Source organism: Peromyscus eremicus, chromosome 5, assembly GCF_949786415.1.
Source record: "Peromyscus eremicus chromosome 5, PerEre_H2_v1, whole genome shotgun sequence".
NCBI classification, from domain to species: domain Eukaryota; kingdom Metazoa; phylum Chordata; class Mammalia; order Rodentia; family Cricetidae; genus Peromyscus; species Peromyscus eremicus.
In genome coordinates this window covers 103,375,578-103,401,771 of record NC_081420.1, presented here as the reverse complement: position 1 = coordinate 103,401,771, position 26,194 = coordinate 103,375,578, and the positions used below count along the sequence as shown (strand labels likewise).

General features: G+C 40.6%; 1 protein-coding gene across 1 annotated transcript; it reads left to right on the top strand.

Annotated features, from left to right (window-relative positions):
• Window positions 1-17,603: 17,603 nt before the first annotated feature.
• Window positions 17,604-24,849, top strand: LOC131911109 (acylcarnitine hydrolase-like). The gene is made up of 12 exons (XM_059263066.1): window positions 17,604-17,679; window positions 18,280-18,484; window positions 19,806-19,947; window positions 20,589-20,722; window positions 20,799-21,057; window positions 21,724-21,822; window positions 22,123-22,263; window positions 22,385-22,465; window positions 22,719-22,863; window positions 23,655-23,792; window positions 24,159-24,231; window positions 24,663-24,849. Exons 1-12 carry the CDS (start codon window positions 17,604-17,606, stop codon window positions 24,847-24,849), a joined length of 1,680 nt encoding a protein of 559 aa, XP_059119049.1.
• Window positions 24,850-26,194: the final 1,345 nt, after the last annotated feature.

Below are 26,194 nucleotides of genomic sequence, written 5' to 3'. Positions count from 1 at the left end.
TGTGTGTGTGTGTGTGTGTGTGTGTGTGTGTGTGTGTGTGTGTGTCTACATCCAGAGGAGTAGAGCTGGTTCCTTTGTGTCTGCTGAGTTTTGTTCTTACCTCAAAGAGTTCTGCTGACTCTGCGATGCCCATCCCTACACATAACATCTATGAAGATGTTTGACTGTAGGGTGTGTCATACAAGTAGGATGAGAATGTCAGAAGGTTTAAACATGTCCAGTAGAGGAGATTCCTGTCCCGTTTCCCTGACAACCTGTCTTTGTAAGGATTGGTCATCCTGGCTTTTTTCAATTTTCTGGTCCCCATCTTCTCATTGATAGTTCATATGCATGACTTTCATTCTTACCTAATTGTCACTGTATTCTTTTGGCCTAACTAATAAATGTCCTGTCTTGTACTTGATATCATTATCTGAAGGTGCAAAATTGTGCTCAACCTGTATTCTTCTACAAAGAATTTTTTAGTGTGTTAATGAGACAATGAATCCTTCATCCTAGACATCGAGATAGCCCCACACTTCTACTTCTGACTTCAAGGAGAAATTCTTGTGGATTAACAAGCTTTTCATTTCTAGTCCGCTGTATTGAAGGCCAACCACAGGACAGCATGACCTCTGGGGTTATGTGTCTAACAGGGTGCAGGTCATCCTCCATTCTCAACATACAGTCAACTGCTCCTTGTACAAGAGTGTCTTAGTGCAAGTCACAGTCTGGAACAGCACTCAACAGTGTGCACCTGAGGGAGTTTTGTTTTTAAACTACTTTTAATCAAGCAGTTATGAACATTTCAAGCATAAGTGTCTGTGATATACTTTCATATCCTTAAGCTAGAAACCTGAGAGTAGATTTATTGAATCTAAGCCCAAATATGTGTTTAACTTTTGAAGAAATTGCCAACCTGACTTTTAAAATGACTATACCATTTTGAATCTCTTCCAGCCATGTGTGAGGCTCCAATGACATCATACCTTTGCCAACACTGATTATCTGGGTGTGTACAAATGGTGTCCATTTGCAAGTGATTCTGTGAACTTTTATTTCCATATATGCACTTTTTATTGAGGAGACATTTTCAACTTTTAATTTTGTTTTCTTCTTTTTAAAATTTCTTTTTTCCCCTTTTATTGAAAATAGATTCTTTTCTCACTTAATATATCCTGGTTATGGTTCCACACACACACTCCTCCCAGTTCCTCCCCCTCTTCCCTACCATTTGGATCCGCTTCCTTTCTTTTCTCATTAAAAAAGAACAGACTTCTAAGAGATAATATTAAAATATAACAAAATAAAACATAATATGATAAATCAAAAACTATTACATCAAAGCTGGACAGAACAAACCAATCAAGGAAAAGAACCTGAGATAAGGCACTAGAATCAAATCTACTCACTCACACATTCAGGAATCCCATAAAAACACTAAACTTGAAGCCATAATATATACTGAGAGGACCTGGTACAGACCTCTGCAGGCTGCTTTGGTCTCTGTGAGTTCATGTGAGCTTTGTTTTCTTGGTGTTCTCCATTCCCTCTGGCTCTTACAGTCTTTCTGCCATCTCTTCTGCAGGGTTCCCTGAGCTCTGAGGGGAGAATTTGATGGAGACACCCCATTTAGGACTGAGTGTTCTGAGGTCTGTCACCATCCGTGCAATGTCTGCTTGTGGGTCCCTGCATTTGTTCATAGCTGCAGTAGGAGGCCATTCCTCTGATGATGGCTAAGCAAGGCACTGACTTATGAGTATAGCAGAATATTATTAGGAGTCATTTAATCACTACTCTTTGTCTTTGTCTTTTTCCTTTTCCAGACCAGTAGTACTTGGTTTTACCCTAGGTCCCTGGGATATCTGGTCTCTGGTTCTTGGTCACCCAAGCAGTGTTGATCATAGATTCCATCTCATGGAGTGGGCCTTAAGTCAAACCAGATATTGGTTGGTTACTCCCACAAGCTTTGTTCCACTATTTCCCTAGTATATCTTGCAGGTAGGACATCATTGTAGATCAAAGGGCTTGTGACTGGTTTGCTGTTTACATTTCTTGTTTTGCTGCATGCAGAGTACCTTCCTGTACCAAAGACACTAGAATGTAGGAGTGAAGGCTCTATGTAGGCACCAGCTGGACTCTTGCTTGTTCATGGGTTGTGTAGGTGTTGTCTTCAGCAGTGGGGACTTGCTAGTTTGTGGAGAGTAACATATAGTACTGGCAACAACCTGGTTTCTTTAAGGATTCCCATGGGACTTTTTTGGCCAACAACACAATTAGTCATAACCTTATCCTGGTACCTGAAGCTTCATTTCATGAAAAAGGAAGGCCAATTGGAACTTTGTCTCCCTCATATTTTGGCAATTTCTTTAAATTACTTTCATGTATGAAATATATTTGAAATTATATGTATAAATAGATATGTGAAATATATATATTAGGGAGTATCTACTCTATTAGACTACCTTACTACCCCTCAAATGCCCCTAAATTTCAGCTGTCTCTATTATATTTCCCTTTCCTAATGAGATCAAACTGTTCCCTCTAGTCCCTTGCTCTATATCTTCTCTCTGTGGTGCCACAGATTGTAGCTTTGTTATCACTGACTTAACAGTTAATGTCCATGTATAAACAAATACATACAATATTTGCCTTTCTGTGTCTAGGATACCATACTCAGGATGATTTATTTCTAGTTCCATCCATTTGCCTGCAAATTTCATGATATCATATTTTTAACAACTGAGTAATACTTCATTATGTAAATATACCACAGTTTCTTTATCCATTCATCTGTAGAGGGACATCTGGGTTGTTTCCAATTTCTGACTATTATAACTTGAGCAGCAATGAAGATGGTGTCTCTGTGCTAGGATGAAGCATCTTTGGGTATATGCCTAGTAGTGGTATAACTGGATCTTGAGGCAGACCCATTGCCATCTTCCCGAGGAGCTGTCACACTGATTTCCATAGTGGCTGTTCAAGTTTGCACTCCCACCAGCAATGGATGAGTCTTCCTCTTACTTCACATCTTGACCAACAGGAGCTGTCACTTGTTTTGTTGCTCTTAGTCTTTCTCACAGGTGTAAGATGAAATCTCAAAGTAGTTTTGATTTGCATTTCCCTGATGGCTAAGGATGTTGCACATTTTAAAGTGTTTCTCAGCCATTTGAGTTTCCTCTATTGAGAATTATCTGTTTTAGATCTGAACCCCATTTTTAGTTGGCTTATTTGTTTTCTTAATATCTAGTTTCTTAAGTTCTTTAAATATTTTGAATATTAGCTCCCTATCAGATGTGAAGTTGGTTTAAAAAAAAATTGTCCCATTCTGTAGGCTGCCACTTTGTAAGACTGATGGTGTCTTTTGCCTTACAGAAGTTCATGAGGTCCTATTTACTAATTGTTGATCTTAGTGCCTGTGCTGATGGGATTCTCTTCAAAAAGTCTTTTCCTGTATTAATGAGTTCAAAGCTATTCGCCACTTTCTCTTCTATCAGGTTCAGTGTATTTGATTTTAGATCGAGGTCTTTGATCCATTGGATGTTGAATTTTATTCAGGGTGATAAGCATGTATCTATTTGGAGTCTTCTACATGCAGCCCTCCAGTTTGACCAACACCATTTGTTGAAGATGCTGTCTTTTTCCAGTGTGTGCTTCTGGCCCCTTTGTCAGAAATCAGATATTCATAGATGTGTGGACTTGATTTTATTGGTCAATATGTCTGTTTTTGTACTAATACCATGCTATTTCTATTACTATAACTCTGTAGTACAACTTGAAATGGTGATACCTCCAGCTGTTCTTTTATTATTCAGGATTGTTTTAGCTATTTTTGATTTTTTAATTAATAATCAATTAATTAAATTTTCCCAGCATTATCACAGTTTCCCCTCCCTCCCTCCTCTTCTCTCAGTCCCTCCTCCCAATCTCTCTCCTTTCCCCCATCCACTCACTCTCTCTTCCCTTAAGAAAAGTGCAGGCCTTCCTAGTATATCAGCCATCCATGGGATATCAAGTTGCAATAACACTAGGTACCTCCTCTCCTATTAAGGCTGGATGAGGCAACCCAACAGGAGGAAAGGGTCCTAAGAGCAGGCAACAGAGTCAAAGACAGGCCCCACTCCCTCTGCCAGGGGTCCCACTAGAAGACCAAACCATACAACTACAACACATGTGCAGATTGTCCAGGTCAGCCCCATGGCTATCTTAGGTGTGTGTGTGTGTGTGTGTGTGTGTGTGTGTGTGAGAGAGAGAGAGAGAGAGAGAGAGAGAGAGAGAGAGAGAGAGAGAGAGAGTTTCCATATGAGGTTGGAAATTGTCCTTTGCAATTCTGTGCAGAATTACCTTGATGTTTGGTGAAAGTTGCATTGAATCTATGGATTCCTTTTTATAGGATGGTCATTTTTACTATGTTAATCCTAGTGAACCATGATATTTCCCTCTTCTGATATATTCCTCAATTTCTTTCTTCAATGACTTGAAGTTTTTATCATAAAAGTCTTTCACTTGCTCAACTAGAATTACTTCAAGATACTTTATATTATTTGAGGTTGTTAAGAAAGAGATTTCCCTGATTTATTTCTCAGTCCTTTTTTCCCTTGTATATAGGAGGGTGACTGATTTTTGTGAGTTAATTTTATATCCAGCTACTTTGTTGAAAGTGCTTGTCAGTTGTAGGAGTTTCCTGGTAGAATTTTTTCAGGTCATTTATGCATACTGTCATATCATCTGCAAATACAAGTACTTTGACTCCTTCCTTCCCAATTTATATCTCCTTGATTTTCTTCAGCTGTTATTATTATTGCTTTAGCTTAGAATTCAAGTGCTATATTAAATAAGTATGGAGATAGTGTACAACTTTGTCTTGCTTTTTATTTTAGTAAAATAGCTTTGATTTTTTTCCATTTAAGTTAATGTTGTCTATGGCCTTGCTGTGAAGTGCCTTTACTATTTTGAGGTATGCTCCTAATCTCCTCAGGACTTTTATCATGAAGGGGTGTTGGATTTTGTCAAAGGCCTTTTCTATATCTAATGAGATGATAATGAGGATTTTTTTCTTTCAATTAGTTTATATGGTGGATTACATTTGTCAATTTACCTATGTTGAATCATCCCTGCATCTCTGTGATAAAGCCTGCTTGATCATGGTAGATGATCTTTTTATGTATTCTTGGATTTGGTTTGCATGTAATTTATTGAGAATTTTTACATCCATGCTTATGGAAAAAATGGTTTGTAATTCTCTTTCTTTGTTGAATCTTTAGGTAGTTTGGATCTGAGGTAACTGGCTTTATAAAGTGAATTAGACAACATTCCTTCTGTTTCTATTTTTGTGGAATAATTTGAGGAGTACTGGTATTATCTCTTCTTGAAGGTCTGGTAGAATTCTACACTAAAACCATCTGGCCCTGGTCTTCTTTTGGTTGGAAGGCTTTTAATGACAGCTTTGGTTTCACTAGGGATTGTAAGTCTGTTGAAATTGCTTATCTGACCTTAATTTAACTTTGGTAAGTGCTATATATTGAGAAAATTATCCATTTCTTTTAGTTTCTTCAATTTGACAGAGTTCAAGTTTTTAGAGTATGTTCTTATGATTCTCTGGATTTATTTGTTGTCTGTTGCTTTTTGTTTCTAGTTTTGTTAATTTGGATCTTCGGTCTCTACCTATTAGTTTTTGTTTTCAATAAGGATTCATCAATATTATTGATTTTTCTCAAAGAACCAACTCTTTGTTTCATTGATACTTTGTATTGCTTTTTGTCTGTTTCTATATTATTAATTTCAGCCCTCAGTTTGATTACTTCTTACCATCTACTCCTACCAGATGTGATTTCTTCTTTTTATTCTAATATAGCTTTCACGTGTGCTGCTGAGTTACCAGTGTGAGATTGTTCCATTTTTTATGTAGATATTTTATGTTACAAAGTTGCCTTCAACGTGTTCCATAAGTTTGGATGTGTTATATATTCATTTTCATTCAATTTAGAAAATCTGCAATTTCTTTGTAAATTCTGTCTTGACTCATTTTTCATTAAGTAGAGAGTTATTCAGTTTCCATGGGTTTCTGCTTATTCTGTTGTTGTTGATCTCTGGCTTTAATCCATGGTGGTCAGATAGGATTCAGGGTGTTATCTCAATTTTTTTGTATTTGTGGAGACTTGCTTTGTGTCTGAGTATGTGATCAGTTTTGGAGAAAGGTCCTTGAGATGCTGAGGATCTCAAGGGACACAACCCATACCCCTCTGCCTCATACCAGTGGAGTGTTCTCCTTGGTCAGCAAATTGTACATATGATCCCCACTGTCTTTAGAATCATGTGAGGAGGTTGAATGGTTCCTATAACTGTCACTTTTCAGCATGGGGAAGTGGGAACAGTTTCATACTGGCCACAATGCACACAGTGTACACTGTGAGATTTGCAGCGCCCACACACTCAGTTGAAAATGTTGAAATTTTTCTTTTCCCTTACTAGAAAAATGAGCCAGTCCTCCCTGCCTAATATATGCTCCAATATGTCTGGATGTGAACAGACAGACCTGGGTGTTCTGGATACTGCCTGGGTGGCAAGAGTGAAAAGGGAATTCTGACTTTTATTGAATACTTATTTTGTGTAGAAATGGGGTCAATGGGTATGGAATACAAAAAGCATAACTACTCTGAACCAATTACCTCATCTCCATGACCTTTGGGCCTTAAAGTCTTCAAAGCAAATTAGAAACCAAAGTCAGCTACACTAAGTGTGAAATCTCTTGAGATAGGTGTGAGCATTGGGGGATGAATTAATAAGTGTGAGGGAGGAATTAACCTTTTGGGTATCAGAAAATGTCTGTGACCTAAACTTATTCCCTCACCTTGAATAGCTTCAGGTCTACAAGGTCATCCCTGAGTTTGGTGATATGCTGATAGAGGAGGCTGTGAGGCACTACAGACCCCCTGACCTTCCAACTATAGTTCTATGAAACAATGGTAGAAATCACCTTTCTAATCCCTGCCCTGCAAGAAGCATATATCCAGGTTTGGGAAGAATCTCAAGGAAGGATGGGACTGGATGTACACTGTTTTACAGCTCCAAAGCTACTGTGGGGTTAGAGTTCAAGCCCTTCCACCTCAGCCTGTGCTCCCTCCTGTACTCACCCCAAGTGAGCACAGTACCAAACATAGGGTCAGCTGGGAATGCCTTTTGTTAGTTATTTTGAGAAAGGGTCTCAATATGTCAGACTAATTATCCTAAAATTCACTTCACAGCCCAGAATGGCCTGAAACATAATATAGTCCTCTTGTCTAGGGGCCTGAGATTACAGGGATGTGCAACTACTCCCTGACCTAGAAAAACTGGTACCCAGTCCTTCTTTCATTTGCTGTTTTAAACCAATAGAACATCATCATCAAAGTGATGATTCTTGCAATGTCCTCTCCAAACACCAGGAGGCAAGAGAGCCATGAGAATACTCTTTTGCCTGGACTATATAGCTGGGCAGAGAGAAGAGCCCTTCTTTTGAGTACAGATGAGCTGTGTCTAAAGGCATTACTGAGCTGTTGTGTGATATTTTGTTTGTATTCTGACAAAAAAAAAAAAGCTGGCCTGGAGATCAGAAAGCAAAACTACCACTACTTAACCATAGAAGTCTGGAGATCTGTACAGACAGGAGACAGGAAGTGATAAGGTATGCAGAGAAAGGATCTTGTCTCTTTTTGGTATGAGGATTTGAAGAGGTAAGAAGTATCTGGTAGCTACTGCTCTGCTTCTCTGATCTTTCAGCTTTTACCCCAATATCTGACTCCTGGTTTTTATTGATAAGGCTAATCAGGATCATGCTTCATCTGGCATCCAACTTTTGGGTCACAGATTCATAAAAAAGCCACTTGCCCCTGGCTTTGCACATGCACACTACCGGCACATGCTGGAGCTGCACATGGGTACTCTGAGGAGTCACTGCCCTATGGCCTAGGTTTTTCTTTTTTTCCCCAAGCCCTCTGGGAGAGTTTGGAATTTTTCTGTTGCAGCCTCTGCAGCTAACTCCACAGGCACTTAGGTTCCAAATGCTGCTGGAGTTAGCCCCTCACCACTGGCCATCTCTACCATCAGGCAGCTTCCACCACTCATGCTTCTTCCCCATGATGCCCATTTTTTCAAACAGCTGGCTCCTTCTACCAGTGGGTTGTGGGCTTTTGCTGGATCCCACACTGGAGCTGCTGCCACACTAGGTAGCTGCCTTGACATCCACTCAGGCTTCTACTGTTCTATGCAGCAGCAGTCAGCCTCACACTTCACCATCATCTTCACCATTAGCAGCAGCAGATTTGGTGAGACAATTGGGAATTCTTAAAGGGGGCAATTAGTTAAAAGAGAGAGAGAGAGAGAGAGAGAGAGAGAGAGAGAGAGAGAGACTTTTCTCACATTAAAAAATAGGAAACACTACTACAATTGAGGGAGTTAGGTCTCTGTATGATTACACAATGAATGGTTTAAAAATGGAACAATTAAATGAAGGGATAATTAAATTAAATGGGATTAACATATGTTAATTATCATTTTGATAATTCTTGTTTTATGCCTAAAAATGTTAGTCGATATGAGTGCCAAGATACAAGCCTTAGAAAAACTTATTAAAACAGATCATAGAGATATTCAGACCCAGACAGAGAAATTTAAAGGAAAACTAACCTCACCATTACATTATAAAATTAAAGAGGAACAGTCCAGGGTTATCAAACAACAAACCTTAATTTACCCAGTCACCTTACAAGAACAACTGCCAAATGACAGGTATCCCCAAGGCTATGCAAGAGCTGATGGGACTCCTGTGGAAATGTTAGATTTGAGGAGACTTAAGGAAGTGATAGCCTCATATGGTATGCATTCACCTTTTGTGAAGCAGATGTTAAATTCATGGTCAACTAGTAACAGAATTATCCCACAAGACTGGAAAGATTTAGCTACAGCAATATTGGAAGTTGTTCCTCAGTTACAGTGGAGGACATGGTGGGAAGATGAGGCTAGAACCATTGAACAATGAAGGCTTTAGGTATTGAAATCTCCCAAGACCAGCTTCTTAGAGAGGATGATTATGCTGATGTAAAGACAGTCTCTATGTGATGACCACACCCTGGCTCTATGCCATGCAGAAACTTTAAATAATTGGAACATAATTGAAGAAGTTGGAAAGAGAACTGAGTCATTTATTGAAGTTATACAGGGCTGAAAAAAAACTGATTTCTTACAAAGATTGACTTCAACTATAAATAGAATGATACCAAGTTGAGAAGCTAGACAAACAATAATTGAATCTTTGGCTTTTGAAAATGCTAATTCACAATGCAAAGGGGTAATTAGGCCTTTAAAGGCAAGATCAGCACCTATAGATGAATGGATCCAAGATACAATCAATATTCAGTCTCATAACCACGATAGTGCTTGGTTAGGAGAGGTGATTTCCAGAGGCTTGAAGAAAAATCAAAATATCAGGTGTTTTAATTGTGGCAAATAAGGTTATCTAAAAAGGGACTGTAGACAGGGCATTCCTAGAAACAATCTTTTTTCTAGGAATAATCAAAACAGAAGGACCCTTCTTCTGGAGTATTCCAACACTGGATCAATGAATGTAGATCAACAAGGACAGACAGGGTAACCCTTTGCCATCAAGAAACACCTTGGAAGGCCCTGGTAGGACCTCATGTCAAATTTGGTTCAGTCATTCCCTGTCACCATAGGGGAAACTCCTCCCCAGAGAAATTAAAGAATCTAATGCCTATTGTAAAGAATCATACTGCTCTGGATGATAAAACAGCTTTAGAAGATAAAACAGCCGGGCGGTGGTGGCGCACGCCTTTAATCCCAGCACTCTGGAGGCAGAGCCAGGCGGATCTCTGTGAGTTCGAGGCCAGCCTGGGCTACCAAGTGAGTTCCAGGAAAGGCTCAAAGCTGCACAGAGAAACCCTGTCTCGAAAAAAAAAAAAAACAACAAAAAAAAAAAAAGAAGAAGATAAAACAAAAATTTCAGGAGAAACTATAAAGCAAATATTTTGGCAGACTTCTATAAATGATAAAGACCAAAGCTAAGGTATGAATAAATGACATTGTAATTGAAGGTCTTATAGACACAGGGGCATATGTAACAATAATTGTCCCAGAATCATGGCAACCAAATTGGCCTCTTCAGGAGGTAAATGTTCAACTTTTAGGGATCAGAACTTTATCTCATGTAAAACAAAACATAATATGGGTCAAATGTACAGGGCCAGAGAGGAAAATTAAAGCCATATATGGCTAATATAGCAATGAATTTATGGGGACATGATTTGTTACAGCAATGGAATGCCCAGATTGACATTCCTCCAATCTCAGAACAAATCATAACCTAATGTATATTTCTGTGAAAAATATTAAAATGTGTTATACAGAACAGTCACCAACCATACAGGTTGTACAGAAACAGGGCATAGCAGCTGTTGATATTTCAAAGGTACTAACAGCCCTACCTTTAAAATGTTTGACTGACAAACCTGTCTGGGTGAAAAAATGACCTTTGATATCAGAAAAATTATAGGTCTTAGAACAGCTGGTACAGGAGAAGCTAATGCTCAACATATTAAGGAATTGACCAGTCCTTGGAATTCTCCTCTATTTGTTATTAAAAAGAAATGTGGAAAATGGAGAATGATAACAGATTTAAGAGCTATTAATAAGGTGATTCAGCCAATGGGCTCTTTGGAGCCTAGAATTCCCCTGCTTTCTCTCTTACCTAAAGGATGGTCTATTATAGTTATTGATTTAAAAGACTGTTTCTTCACTATACCTTTACAAGAGAAGGATACAGAAAATTTTGCCTTCACAGTGCCTACTAATAATAATTCTTAGCCTGTTAAAAGATATCTCTGGAAGGTTCTCCCAAAAGGAATGTTAAACAGCCTCACCCTGTACCAGTATTTTGTACAACAGCCATTGGAAATTATTTGTGTACAGTTTCCTCAATCTATAATTTACCATTACATGGACAATATCTTACAAACTGATTCAAATGCAGATACTTAAGTGAAAATGTTTGAAGAAGTAAAGAAAATTTTGCCTCACTGGGGATTACAAATCACTCCTGAAAAAAATACAAAGATGAGATTCTATTAATTACCTAGAATATAAAATAGGTTTACAAAAAAAAATCAACCCTAAAAGGTACAAATCAGGAGAAATCAATTGCGGACTCTTAGTGACTTTCAAACAATGCTGGGAAACATTACCTATCTATGGCCCACTATTGGAGTAACAACTCAAGAACTGAATAATTTGATTCAAACTTTAAAAGATGATAAGGACTTAAATAGTCCAAGAGAATTATCAGCTAAAGATAAGAAAGAATTAGCTTTGGTGGAAAAGAAATTACAGAATGCACATGTGGATCATATGAATCCAGAGCTTGATTACATCCTGATTATTTTACCCTCTATGCATTCCTCTACAGGGATTTTAATGCAAAGGGAAGATATTATCTTAGAATGGATACTTTTTACACACAAACAGAGTAAAAAATTAAAACATATGTGGAAAAGGTTTCTGAGTTGATTCTAAAAGTAAAATTAAGACTTCATCAATTGACAGATATGAACCCAACAAGTATTGTAGTACCTTTTACTAATCCTGAAATTTCCTCTTTATGGGCAGAAAATGAACATTGACAAACAGCTTGCAATAATTTTTTGGGAGAGATTAACAACAGATATCCCAAAAGCTAAAGACTTCACTTCATAAAGAGAACCAATTCGGTCCTTCCTCACATTGTATAGGGAACACCAATAACTGGAACCCCTACATTCTATAATGATGTAAATAAATCAGGAAAAGTAGGTTACAAAAGAGGAAATTTAAGTAAATTGGCTCAAACCCCTTATGATTCTGTCCAAATGTCAGAATTATATGCTATTCTCATGGTATTAATGGATTTTACAGAAACTCAAAATAGTTACTGACTCTCAATATGCAAAAAGAGTTGTTTTACACATTGAACTTATTCCTGATGAATCAGAATTAGTTTTGTTATTTATATGAGTACAGGATCTAGTCAGGAATAGGAATCATCACATATATATAAAACACATATCAGATCCCATATGGGTCTGCCAGGTCCCCTAGCACAAAGTAATGGTGTAAATGATCAGTTATTAGTAGGAAATGTGCTAGAAGCCTTGGAATTTTATAAAAAAACACTATGTCAATAGCAAGGGTTTGAAAAAAGTTTTTTGTCATTTGGCAACAAGCCAAGGAAATTATAAGAAAATGTCCTACTTGTTCCTTTTTTTTTTTTTTTTTTGGTTTTTTGAGACAGGGTTTCTCTGTGTAGCTTTGCGCCTTTCCTGGAACTCACTTGGTAGCCCAGGCTGGCCTCGAACTCACAGAGATCCGCCAGCCTCTGCCTCCCGAGTGCTGGGATTAAAGGCGTGCGCCACCACCGCCCGGCATCCTACTTGTTCCTTGTATAACTAAACTCCACTATTTGCTGAAAATAACTCAAATGGTACTCAAAGAAATAAAATTTGGCAAATGGACATGTTTCATTTTGCAGAGTTTGAAAAATTAAAATATGTATATCACATTATAGATACATATTCAGGATTTCACTAGGCAACTGTTTTGAGTTCTGAAAAGGCTGATTCTGTAATTACATATCTATTAGAAGTAATGATCATAATGGACATACCTGTAAAATTAAGACTGATAATGCTCCAACATATGTCTATAGTAAAATGAAACTATTTTTTTGCGTGTTACAACATAAAGTATATTATGGGTATACCACACAATCCTACTGGACAAGTAGTTATAGAAAGATCTAATTGAACTCAAAAAGATATGCTTAATAAACAGAAAGACCCCCAGAGATAGATTGCTTAATGCTTTATTAACTTTAAATTTCCCAAATGCTAATGAGAAAGGAATGGTAGCTGTGTAGAGACATTGGATAATAGAAAAAACTACTGAATTAAGTCAGCTTGTGCACTTTAAAGATGTGTTGACCTCAGAATGGAAACAAAGATATGTGTTACATTGGGGAAGAGGTTTTGCTTTTGATTCCTCAGGAGAAGAAAAGCTATAGATACCATCAAAATTGATAAAGATTAGATTTGAAAAAGAGAGACCTCTTGATTAGAAGAGGTGATAGTTGATCAACCAACATGATGATTCGATCTAAACTAACTTATAAGACTAACAAATGCTTTTCCTTTGATCAGATATAATTTGCCTAAAGGGAAACTCCCCAAATTTAGGGTTAGGACAGGGCTTTGCTTTTGTGTTTCCAGAATAATGAAGGCAACCAGATAAAGAATCTGAAGAACACTGGACAAATGAGACAACCAAAGAAAAAAAGATAAATCATCCAGAGAAAATTTTCTAAGAAAAGGAGTAATTGGCCTATTGATATATCACATTTTCAACAGGATAAAATTTCCTAAATCTTCCCAAATGTTTGTTTCTGCTGTTCTCTACAAACACATACTGCAAATGGTCTTTTTGTATTTACAGTTCAATTAAAAACTAAAGCTGGCTTTGGAGTTGAAGCGTGGCTCTCTCCTTCTCTAAACCCAAACAAAACTTGTTAAAGTAATATCCAAATCCTCTGTCTCATATCCAAAGAGCCACCTGATATATTTTAGATAGACAGATGGTCTTCAGACACTTCAGAGATCTATAAAATGTGGTAGTTAAGATGTTTTAATAACATAGGTTCTTTTTTATGACAATGAGATATGTCAGCTCCTGGCAGCACCAATCTACTTCAAAGAAGATGATGGGCATCAAAGAAACTCCATACAGAGTTTATTTTGTAGTAAAAGTTAGCTACTGGGTAAGAAACTGCCCTTGCCTCGGCTGCTGACAGTATACTGTCCAAATTAGACAAGCAGGACAGAAAAGAAAGTGCCAAACTTTTCCAAGACAAAGTGGGACAGTCCTTCAAAAATTCTGCTTCACAGAAAAGTTTGTCAGATATTTTAGGCCTGCAAGCTGAATATGGATGCCCCAACATTGCAGAGAAACCTTTGTGAGTGTCCAGTTAGCCAGCTGTTTCTGTACCACACACACACACACACACACACACACACACACACACACACACTTTTTTGGTTTTGTTTGTTGGTTTTTTGGTTTTTTTGAGACAGGTTCTCTGTGAAACATTTCTAGCTTTCTTGGAACTCACTCTGTAGACCAGACTTGCCATCTGACTGCCTCTGCATCCCAAGTACTGGGATTAAAGGCATGTGCCACCACTACCTGACTGTTTTTGACATTTCTTGTTTTTGGAAGTTGTTTGTTCTGCACTTCCTGTTTACTCAGGTAATATTATATCCTTCTCAGGTCTCTGATGGAGTTGAAGACTAGATACTTACAGTTTTACTTGTTACCAGACTCAGAAAAGAAACTCACCAAAGAGATGTAAAGTGTATAAGTTTGAGAGACATCAAAAGATAGTTTTTGGTTGGTAATGCCCATTAGGATAAAAAGTGAATTAGGTACAACACTTTGGACTCACCATGATAGGACAGATAATGGAATATTTTCTCTGAATTTGCAAATGCTAATGAATTAGACATTGTTAATGTAATTATTGCCTGTATATATTTGTATATAGTTATTGTACTATTGTACATACTTTTTCTATGTTAGTCTAAACCTTCACTTTTTGTTTAGACAAAAAGGAGGAAATGTTTTGTGATATTTTGTTTGTGTTCTGACAAATAAAATTTGCCTGGAGATCAGCAGGCAGACCTACCACTAGTTAACCATAGAGGTCTGGAGGTCTGTACAGACACAAGACAGGAAGTGATAAGGCTGGGCAGAGACAGGAAGTGAAAAGGCAGAGCAGAGACAGGATTTTGGCCCTTTTTGGTCGGAGGATTCAGAGACATAAGATGTATCTGGTGGCTGCTGCTCTGCTTCTCTGATCTTTCAGCTTTTGCCCTGATAGCTGACTCCTGATTTTTATTGATAAGACTAAGTAGGATCATACTTCACTGAGCTCTTGCTGTAAACACACCTCTGTGAAAGTATGCACTTCTGCTGATGGACAAGACACTTTGCCAAGGGATTTTTAGATACTATATAGCCTTCTTATCATTGGAAAGCTTTATCATCAAATGATTTCTATGCAATCAAATTTACCTTTCACCAGCATAACTGGGTAAATTTGCATTAGAGTATGAGATAAGCAACAACCCACACTTCAAGGATGAGAATAATTCTTTCATTAGAAAAATTTAGCTTGTGATTCTTTATGTTAATCATTGCTTATCTCTGCTCCCTGCAACCCCTTGAATGCTCTATGATTAAACAGTTTGAAAACTCCATAAAATTTAAAAACATCAAAATGCTGCCTATCTTATTCTAGAAAAGGAATAGTTTGTGACTGGTCCTGCTACTGGTACAAGTTATTCAAGAGTGTTGTCCCTTGGTTAACAATGTCATTCCATATATGCAGACAACACATTTTACCCACTCTCTAGTTGATGCACAACTGAATGATCAAATTTTGATTACTTTTAATCAAGCTCTTATGAACAACTCAAACATGGATTTTTGAGATCAATATTTTTTTCCCATTGGGCTAAAGATCCTAGAGAAAAATTGCTGAATCATATAACACAAGTGTGTTTAACTTTTAATGAAAGTGCCAAACTGTCTTCTATGACTGTATCATTTTGCATCTCTTCCAGACATGTATGAGGATACCAATGACTCCATATCTTTGTGACCACTTGGCCTTATGATTCGTAAGTCTGAATCATATTGAATTGTATTGAATGGGTGTGAAGGAGTGTCTCTTGCAGTTGTTGTGATGGAATTTGAGCCTCTGCCTCCCCTCCTACTTGCACCTGTACTCAATCCCTGATTCTTTTTATAGAAATGCACCTGAGCATCTTCATTCCACATATCTGCTATGACCTTGACAATTACCAACAAAGGGTCTCTGAATAAAGGTGCAGTGAATAACAAAGCACATGGATTTCACTCCTCTCCCCAACTGTCTTAGTCACTGTTCTATTGCTATGAAGAGACACCATGACCAAGACAATTAGTAAAAGAAAGCATTCAACTGGGGTCTTCCTTGAAGTTTGAGAGGATGAGTCCATGACTGCCATCTGGGTGGGCAGCACAGCCACAGGCAGGCAGGCACAATGTTGGAGCAGTAGCTGAAAGCTTACACCCTGATCCCACAAGCAGGAGCCAGAGAGATAGACTGGGATTTTGGAACTTCAAACACCACCCCCAGTGACACACCTTCTCCAACAAGACCACACCTCCTAATCCATCCTATGCAGTCTACCAACTGGAAACCAAACATTCAAATATATGAGTCTACAGAGGCCATTCACATTCAAACCAGCATACCAGTTGAGCTGAGAAAATGTCTTACATCAAGAAGCAGCAACAGGAAGTCAAGGACACATGAAGAAGCTGATTGTTTGACCCTAAAGGCCTCTCAACCAAACAACCTATCACCTTTGGTCAAGGAATTGAGAGTAGGCAGAGCAGCAGCCATTAAGGGGTAGGACCCCAAATTGGACAGGGGTGCATTGGTGCCACTACATTGAAACAATAGCAAGTTTGTCGGGAAAGGCATGGCTGTGTCGTGCTCAGAAAAACAGAGAAACACCAAGGAGGAAGTTCTGCAGTGTTAAGCCATGGGTCCATAGATTATCAGGGTCTGGAAAAACAGAGCAAAGGTAAATTCTCTGATGGCCCTACAGGCTGACTTTGATCCCTGTATTACTTTCTCCAAGTGATCAGCTGGGGCTTGTGGGAGCTCCTAATATGGTACTCTTCAATCTGTTCTGCCAGGATTCTTTGAAATTGTTAAACTCCTGGTACAGACCTGTATCTTCAGCTTGATTGTAGACTCTGAGAGCCCAAACTGTCCTCAGTGTTGGCATGAGCAGGGCCCCATTAAGAATTTAAGTGGAGGCTGACTTGATGAGTAGAGGAACTTTCTAGAAGGCTGGAGGATGTAAAATGAATCCCCATACCCACATAGTGAAAGGAGAGACAGATCTGACTGGCAGGAGTTGTTTGCCACATGTGTGCCATGGCATTCACACATACATGTAAACATTTTACACAATAAAGAAATGTGTAGGGAAATTAAAAGTGTTTCTCAAGTCAATAAAGAATTTGCAGTGTTTAAGTGAAAAAGCCATAACCTGTGCATGGGGTCCAAGTAGATCGATCCTAAGATCACTATAATGGTCACAGCTCTCTGCTCTCTTCATCTGTGGTATCTTTAGTATTCACCTACTCAGAGAAGCACCTCTGGCTTCTCCTGTTATAGCATTCTGTTCCCTGACCACAATACTGAATTTAAGTTTGCATACAGGATTTCTGGTAGTGCATAAGGACTTGAGATGCCATGATATCCCTTTCTAGGAGGCCAAAGAGAGGAAACAAAGATTGCTTTGCTGCCGGCTAGTCTACACCTCCTGGCCAAGAAGAACTTTGCCTCACCCTGCTGGGTTTCCACCTACTTTATTTTAGGTCCAAATTCCTGCTTACACAAGTCCCACATCTATTCTTTCCTGTCCAGGACACACAGCTATCCTGCAGCAACACAGACTCAGCACACAGACTCAGACTAGGAGCCGACCATGACACTGGAAAGACTTCCTGGCTGGCTGAATGCTGTGACCTATGGGCTCCTGCTTCTCTTCCTACATGTGCAAGGTGAGACTCCTTAAATTACCAGTGAGGACCAGGGTCAGAGCTGTCCAAGTTCTGCAGAGGCAGGAGCTAAACTTGCTGGAGGAAAAGAACTAACAGGGAAGAACTGGTAAAGAAAGCAGATAAAAGGGTGGTAATTCTGGACCTCCAAACCCCACATAGTGAGTTCTGTGGCACATAAAAGGCTAGCATGGCCTAAGGTCATCACATAACCAAAAAGCCATTCCACCGTAAGGAGTCTGAGTAAACTGGGCTTGAAGATTAAGGGAAAGAGAGCAAAGGGGACACTTACGACATCTGTGTGAGACTGCAGCTGCTACAGAACTCTGAATAACAATGAAAATAATGAATTCCTGCTACCAATGGCTCTGAGTAGTCTCCTTGCTGGCCAGCGATATGAACAGCCACCACTCAAAAGAAGCATGAGCAATATTCCTGGAAATGAGGGGAATAAAGAAACTCCCACCCCCCACATCTCATATTTGAACCCAGACATCCTGGGTCCCCTTTCCAAAGTACCCTAGTGAAAATGAGGTGGGAAACAACAGTGTGGTGGCAGCTGCCTGGACAGAACTAACCCTGATGGCATCTCTCCACTCACAGGCCAGGACTCAGCCAGCCCCATCAGGAACACACACTCAGGCCAGGTTAGAGGAAGCCTCCTCCATGTGAAGGGCACCACAGCTGGTGTCCACACATTCCTGGGAATTCCCTTTGCCAAGCCACCTGTAGGACCTCTGCGCTTTGCACCTCCTGAGGCCCCTGAGCCATGGAGTGGTGTGAGAGATGGGACCACCTACCCAGCCATGTAAGTTCTGAGACTCAGAGGACTTCCAGCCCTGAGGTGAGAATGTGCTCTGAGCTTGGGGCCAGAATGAGGTGCTTCCTTCATCCCAACCCCATAGAAGTTCTCTGTCTGTGATGTGTAGTCTACCACGCATTTTCAGATATATGACTAAGGCTTCTAGTAGAACAACTTTGCCAGTCTCCTGTGTCAGAGTTCAGTTCCTATAGGGAGTTAGCTCTCAGTTTGGCAGTGAGAAACAGATAAAAAACCGTTCCCAGATTCAGATTGTGCCAAGTGATCTCTGCCACCATGCAAGAGGTCTATCTATGGACAAGGGTCAATATAAGCACATTAACCAGCAAAAGCCCAGGGTCTAGTGGCATTCTGTAAGTCTCTCAGGAGGACATCAGTGATATGTCCTTGGCAACTCTATCCTCTGCACTCACTGAGACAATACACAGAGACGAGTGCCATGATTAAAAGAAATGTATAAAAGCTTCTTGGATATTACATGGGAAGTTGAGCTACCCTAAGTTTCTGGACATAGGATGAAGACCATCCCGATACACTTTGGGACATTGTTGTTCACTGACTTCATTAATACCTGTGTAGACATAGCACCACATTATCCAGGTATCTTCATTTCTTGTTGCTATGGTAAATTCAGTTTAAGGCAGGAACAGTTTATTATGGGTCACAGTTCCTTCCATATTACTATCCATTACGAGGGGGAAACATAAGGGACTGGATCACATCACATCTTTAACTGGGATCAGAGATCAAAGAATGCATGCATACCTGCTAATGGTCAGTTGGCCTTCTCTGCTTATACAATTCAGAAGCCCCTTCCTGGGGAATGGTGCCACTCATGGTTGGAAATATTCCCACCTCTATTAACAGAATCAAGAAAATCCCCATAGGCTATGCTGATCTAGACAATCCTTCATTGAGAAAATATCCCTGAGTGATTCTATGTTGTTTCAAGTAGGAAATCAAAACTAACCATCTCAATAGGAATTATAGAGTACAAAGAGACGTGATGATTGTCAGTGCATGCAGGAAGTCATTCTCATTGAGCCCCCAAGACTTCTCTAGATCCCAGATCAGAAAGAACAAACTATATTCCCTCATCCAAGTACTGGCCTTTCTGGAAATTTGGTTCCATCCCAGATTTCATTGAGCCTATAGCCTTTACCTTGGTAGGAAAGGGCTTTAGAGAGGAATCATGCTTGAGCAGGGCATCCTGGAGAAAAGTGGTTGAAAGTGGCTGAGAGAAAATCTGTACTAAAACTCGGTCTTGACAACCAAAAGTCTCTTAGTAACTGTCTGCCATTGTCACCAGGTGTCTACAAAATGATGATATGATGAATTCAGAGGGTCTGAAGATGCTGAAACTCATCAGGTCTCCCATCTCTATGTCTGAGGACTGCTTGTATCTGAACATCTATACACCAACCCATGCCCATGAAGGCTCTAACCTGCCTGTAAGAGTTGGGTCAACTGGGTGTGGCTAGAGATTTATTTCTCAAGAAGATTATAAAGCATAAGGCCAACTGAGTTCTACTGCAGTGTAGGCCCTGATGAGAAGCCTTTCCTACTATGTCCACAAAAGTCTTCTCAGTAATGGTGGGCAGTTAAACCCTGGATATGAAACACTGAGCACTGGAGGTCTGAGAGGTCAGGGGTTGTGTTTCCTGGACTAACTCAGGACTTTCTCAACAAACTTGATCCCTAGAGACCTAATCAGGTGTCTGAGGGATTAACATTGAGAAAAGTCAAATTTCCAGCTTGGGATATGGGTTGTGCTAATGAGATTTGCTGACCCTTTTGATTCATAATCAGGAAAAACTCATATAGAGACATCCTTTTGCACTTTTGAGGAGTCTGAGAGTAATAGTGACTTAAATCCCTTAATCCAAGCTGAGATTTTTGATAAAAAAAAAACAGTGGGACTTGGAAATATGCTGATGAGACTGTGTTCATCATCTGTGGCCTGGGTCTAAGATGCTGAGGAGTCCTCGTGTGTTTGGCTGCACAGATAGGAAGCAGTCCATAATCTGGGAGGCAGTCCCACCTGAGCTTGTGCCCAATAGAAGCCTCCTGGCATCTCTCTTGACTTCTCCAGGTGATGGTGTGGATCCATGGTGGTGCTCTGGTTATAGGCGCAGCTTCCATGTATGATGGATCCATGCTGTCAGCCATTGAGGATGTAGTGGTGGTCACTATCCAGTACCGTCTAGGTGTCCTGGGCTTCTTCAGGTGAGGCAATGGCTGGGCAGTAGCATCTGAGAAGAACCTAGACAGCCCTTTGATCCATGTCCCTTCCATTTCTCAGCACTGGAGACCAGCACGCCAGAGGCAACTGGGGCTACCTGGACCAAGTGGCTGCCCTACGCTGGGTCCAGCAGAATATCGCCCACTTTGGAGGCAACCCTGACCAGGTCACTATTTTTGGCGAGTCAGCAGGTGGTGCAAGTGTGTCTTCACATGTTGTGTCCCCCATGTCCAAAGGACTCTTCCATGGTGCCATCATGGAGAGTGGAGTGGTCGTGTTGCCTGATCTCATCTCCAACTCCTCTGAGGATGTTTACACAGTGAGTGCACTCTAACCCTCCAGCTCTAGTACTCTGCTACTGTGTACAGTAGAGAAAATGAGAACCATGGGAACTAACTTCTCTTCAGTACTTTCTTAAAGACTCAAGTTTAGAACCCTCACCCTACCCCACCCCACAGTGCTTTATATAAGGTGCATATGTTGTATGTTCTGCAAAGCTGTACATAGAAGCTTCCATTATTGGCAAATCAAGTATGTATGGGTTTGGGAGATGGTACAAGAGGCAAGAGAGCTTGCTGTGTGAGAGTGAGGATCTGAGTTCAATTCCCCAGAACACATATGTGTCCAGGTATGGTTTTTCTTGTCTTTAATCCAGGTTTTCCTATGGTGAGATTGGAGGCAGGGACAAGATAATCCCTGGAAGGTTACAGACCAGCTAGACTGGTATAGGCTGCAGCAGAACAAGAGAGTATTTCTCAAATTGGGTGGAAGGTGGGAGGGGGAAGTAGGGAGAAAAGGAGGGAGGGAGGAAGGGAAGGGTGCATATTGCCATTGAGCAACAGGAAAATGGGAAGAATTTTGTTCTTACTACAGTCTACATACATTACACAGCATGTTGTGATATTTAGAGCCAATGGCACCCTCCGAGACTGGGAAAACTTGTCTGCCTGGAAGACAAGGCATCCTCATCCTCTTCCCTTTACAGATTGTGGCCAATCTATCTGATTGTGGAGCTGTGGACACAGAGGCCCTGGTGCGCTGCCTACGAAGCAAGAGTGAAGCAGAGATTCTGGCTATTAATAAGGTTTGTACAATTGTTTGGCTGGGAAGATGGCAGATAGCAAGTTGTGTTATAGGTAGTGCTCATTACTATGAACAAATTACCTAATCTCTATAGCTTAGTATCTTTTTAGTCCTGGATGTAAAATCAATACCAACATAGACTATTCTAAGCATAAGATCTCTTCAGGGGTGAGATGGGAGAGGTGTGGTGAGGAAAAACCATCCTGAGATGAATTAGAAGTGGAGAAGGGATGGGGTAACTCAGTTAACATTGGCATATGTATTTCATTGACCCTCAGCATTGAATTTTAATGCCCCTCAGGTCTTCAAGGTCATCTCTGCTGTGGTAGATGGGGAGTTCTTTCCCAAGCACCCTGAGGAGCTGTTGGCCTCTGCTGATTTTCACCCTGTCCCCAGCATCATTGGTGTCAACAATGATGAGTATGGCTGGCTTCTCCCTATGGTGAGACTCAGTTGTAACCTTCTGGGAGCCTGAGGGCTCATATGGTGGGCAATGGGAACTCAGAGATTCATTGATCTATATCCATGTCATGGCACACTTAAAACCATTCTCCATACCCCAGACCACAGGCTCTGCTCAGAAAATAAAGGAAATAACCAGAAAGACCCTGCCTGCTGTTCTGAAGAGCACAGCAGCACAGATGGTGAGAATCTCAGGGCATCGTCACAACTGCAAGTACCCCTGTCTACCCCTTGCAAGGAGCATCCCCAGGAATAAGTGTGTGTGTGTGTGTGTGTGTGTGTGTGTGTGTGTGTGTGTGTGTGTGTTTGGACCTGTCTACCTGAGGTCACTCCAAGCTTTCCCCATACCACACCTTTGCATTTCCCCACCCTGAGGCTATTGCTTACATATCCTAGTGCCTATGTCACCTCATTCTTCCAATCCCCTTGGTGTAGAAGCTGCCTCCTGAGTGTAGTGACCTGATAATGGAAGAGTACATGGGGGACACTGAAGATGCCCAGACCCTCCAAATACAGTTCACAGAGATGATGGGGGACTTCTTGTTTGTGATCCCTGCACTCCAAGTAGCACATTTTCAGCGTGAGTACATCTATGACAAGGTCGAGGAAGGAAGCTCAGAGTTGTGGGTCATAGGGGAGCCCTGTAGTGTCCAGGCTTGACCCGTGTCTGGATCAGATCTCTGGTTCCAGACAACTAAGTCTTATTTTTATTAATTTATTATCTCATATATTACTCTACAAGCACAGTTTTCCCTCCCTCCTATCCTCCCAGCCCCTCTACCCCTACCCCATCCACTACTCCTCTGTTTTCCTTCAGAAAAGAGCAGGCTTCCCAGGGATATCAACCAAACATAGCATATCAAGTTGCAATAAGACTAGGCACCTCTCCTCATATTAAATCTGGATGACGAACCCAATAGAAGGAAAAGGGTCCCAAAAGCAGGCAACAGAGTCAGAGGCAGTCCCCACTCCCTCTGTTAGGAGTTCTGCAGAAACACCAAACTAAGCAATTATGACATATATACAAAATGCCTATTTTAGACCCATTCAGGTTCCCTGATTGTTGGTTCACAACTGAGAGTCTTGTTTCTAGTAAATCCTTATGTTGAGTGTGAGAGAGTGTCATCTTATCCAGGTACAGATGAAAAAATAGCTCAGTGATACTCTGTGTATTTACCAAACTACTCACCTGTGGAGGGCAGAGTCATTATTTAACAGGGGGCTTTCCCACAGCTGATGTTCCATGCTAGAGCTCCACACTCAACTGTTGTGATTCCAGATAACTTGAGACCAAATTCTGTTGTCACCAAATGTGTGTCAGAACAGTTCTAGGCAAAGTGCTGCCATGTCACCACATGTCCTTACATCCAGGTTCCCATGCTCCTGTCTACTTCTATGAGTTCCAACATCCACCCAGCTTCTTCAAGGATATCAGGCCACCATATGTGAAGGCTGACCATACTGATGAGGTTACTTTTGTCTTTGGGTCCTTCTTCTGGGGAGTGAAATGTAAGTCTTCCTAATTTCCCTTGAGCTGAATGAGGTCCCAGATGGCTCTCTGAATGACTCCTGAGCTCTCAGTCCATTTGAAGAAAACTGTATATATAGATTTATAGATATAGATTACATAGAAATAGATGATATAGATATGGTATAGTATCTGAACCCTTCTCAGTCCAGCCAGTAATGGGGGAGATGACAGTACATTGGGGCAAGATTTCAACTAGAGGCTTGCATGGATCTTGGATACTGTATATGGTGAAGAAGGGAGGTAGCAAAGTCAATAGTTTGGGGTCAGACAACAGCTGGGATTGTGAGTCTGAAGCATGAGTTGACAGATGCATGATGTGGCATTTGTCTTTCTAATGACTCCAGTTGACCTCACTGAGGAGGAAGAGCTACTGAACAGGAGGATGATGAAGTACTGGGCCAACTTTGCAAGACATAGGTGAGAACACACTTCTCTTTCAACCTTCCAGGTTTGGGTCCCTATCTAAGACTCCCTTTTTGGATGGTGGCCTTCTTATCATGCATGGACATTTCATCACATGATAAAGTCTTCTCTACCCCATAGCACATTTATACAGATACTTTGTAGATATTGGTTACTGGTCACCTCATAGTGACCTGGTTCATAAGTGCTATGGTACTGTTCTTTAGATCTTGCCTCTCAGAGGGAAACATAAAACAAGTGAGGTAGTCTTTCCCCCACATAGAGTAGAAACTAGTTGGTGAAACTTGTATCCCTATATCAAGACACCTGAACCATCAGCCCCATTAACCACTGGCCTAATCTTTCCACTGTGCTGACTCAAATCAGAGGGTCAGACTTTGGATCAGAGTGACCTCACCCTTCCCCACTGGCTTTCATATCCACAGGAACCCCAACAGTGAGGGTCTACCCTACTGGCCCATGTTGGACCATGATGAGCAGTACCTGCAGCTGGACATCAAGCCTGCTGTGGGCCGAGCCCTGAAGGCCAGAAGGCTGCAGTTTTGGACCAAGATTCTGCCCCAGAAGATCCAGGAGATACAGGGGGCTCAGGAGAAGCACAAAGAGTTTTAGTGCCCTGTGTGAAGAAAGGCATATGAGCTTCATGGAGGGTGGGTTTTGTCTGAGCTTTGTAGAGCCTTTTGATCCTATAATTCACATAACCATTCCTAACCTATACACTCATTTATTTTACCAATTTGTATGACAAGCTCTCTACATGTTACTCCTTCACAAAACACTCCTAATCTTCTGTTAGATCTACTCAATAAAACCTCCTGTAACAATGTGGAATGTGGATGCATGAGCCCCCAAATCCCATAATCTTCACAAGCTCAGTCTGCTGTGCCAAATAGATCACTAACTACCAGCAGGTCTTGTGATACATATCTGTGGTCCCAGCTACTCAGAACCTGAGACAGGAATATTGCATGAACCTAGGAGTTCCAGACCATCTTGGACTACAGAGCAAGACTTACATCTCATAAACAAAAACAATCATAAGCTGTGTGATTTTTAAACAGCAGAAATGTATGCAGAGTTCTGTGAACCAAGAAATACAGGGTCAGGTTACCAGCACATCTACTGTGAGGCAAGGACTAGCTATTTGGCCCAAAGATTACACCCTGTGTCCTTTCCAGGTAGAATGTACAGACTATGGAACTCTGGGCCTTCTAAGGGTCTCAGCTCTTAACATCAGCACATTAGGAATTAGGTTTCTGCAAATGAATTTAAGCCACACAGGCTTTCAGAACTCAGCTCCTAGACCTCTCTGGCATCAGCCACTGAGCATTCCAGCCTCTGAAAGACTCTGCATATTGTCTCTATAGAGAGAATCTCATCTATTTCCTTCCCAATTTGCAATTGGTCCACTTTTATGAGAACCTGATTTGACATTCTCACAAATACCTCAAGCTGGGCCATGAGTGGGGGTTGACCAGCAAGCTCAGGTGTGCTTCCTCTAACAATAAATTTGCTCTTATTCCCAGTGTGTATTTGCAGACACTGTGAAGCCCACATTTGTATGAGCATATGATATCTGTGAAGATCTTTTACTCTGATGTGTATCACGGATGTGAGATGGGAGAGGTAGGAATGTGCAGACATGTCTAGCAGAAGATATGCCTGTCTTTGGTACCCTAACTAATAGCTTCTCCATGTGTGGAAGTGTCCTCCTGCTTACAACAAATCCTCCTGAACCATAGTGACTCTTCTCTATGTTCCATGTGATTCATTTTCATTTAATTTCAACTCTTAGACCTCTCTTTGTTAATGTTGTACTTAAACTTCTCATATCAACCAATTCAAAGTGTCTTGTATTTTGTCATTTGCAATGATGCCAAATTGTCTTTAATATGCCTTTTGTTTCCCCAAAGCATTTTCTCAGTCATTAAGAGGGTGAGCCTTGTGTTCTTTAGAC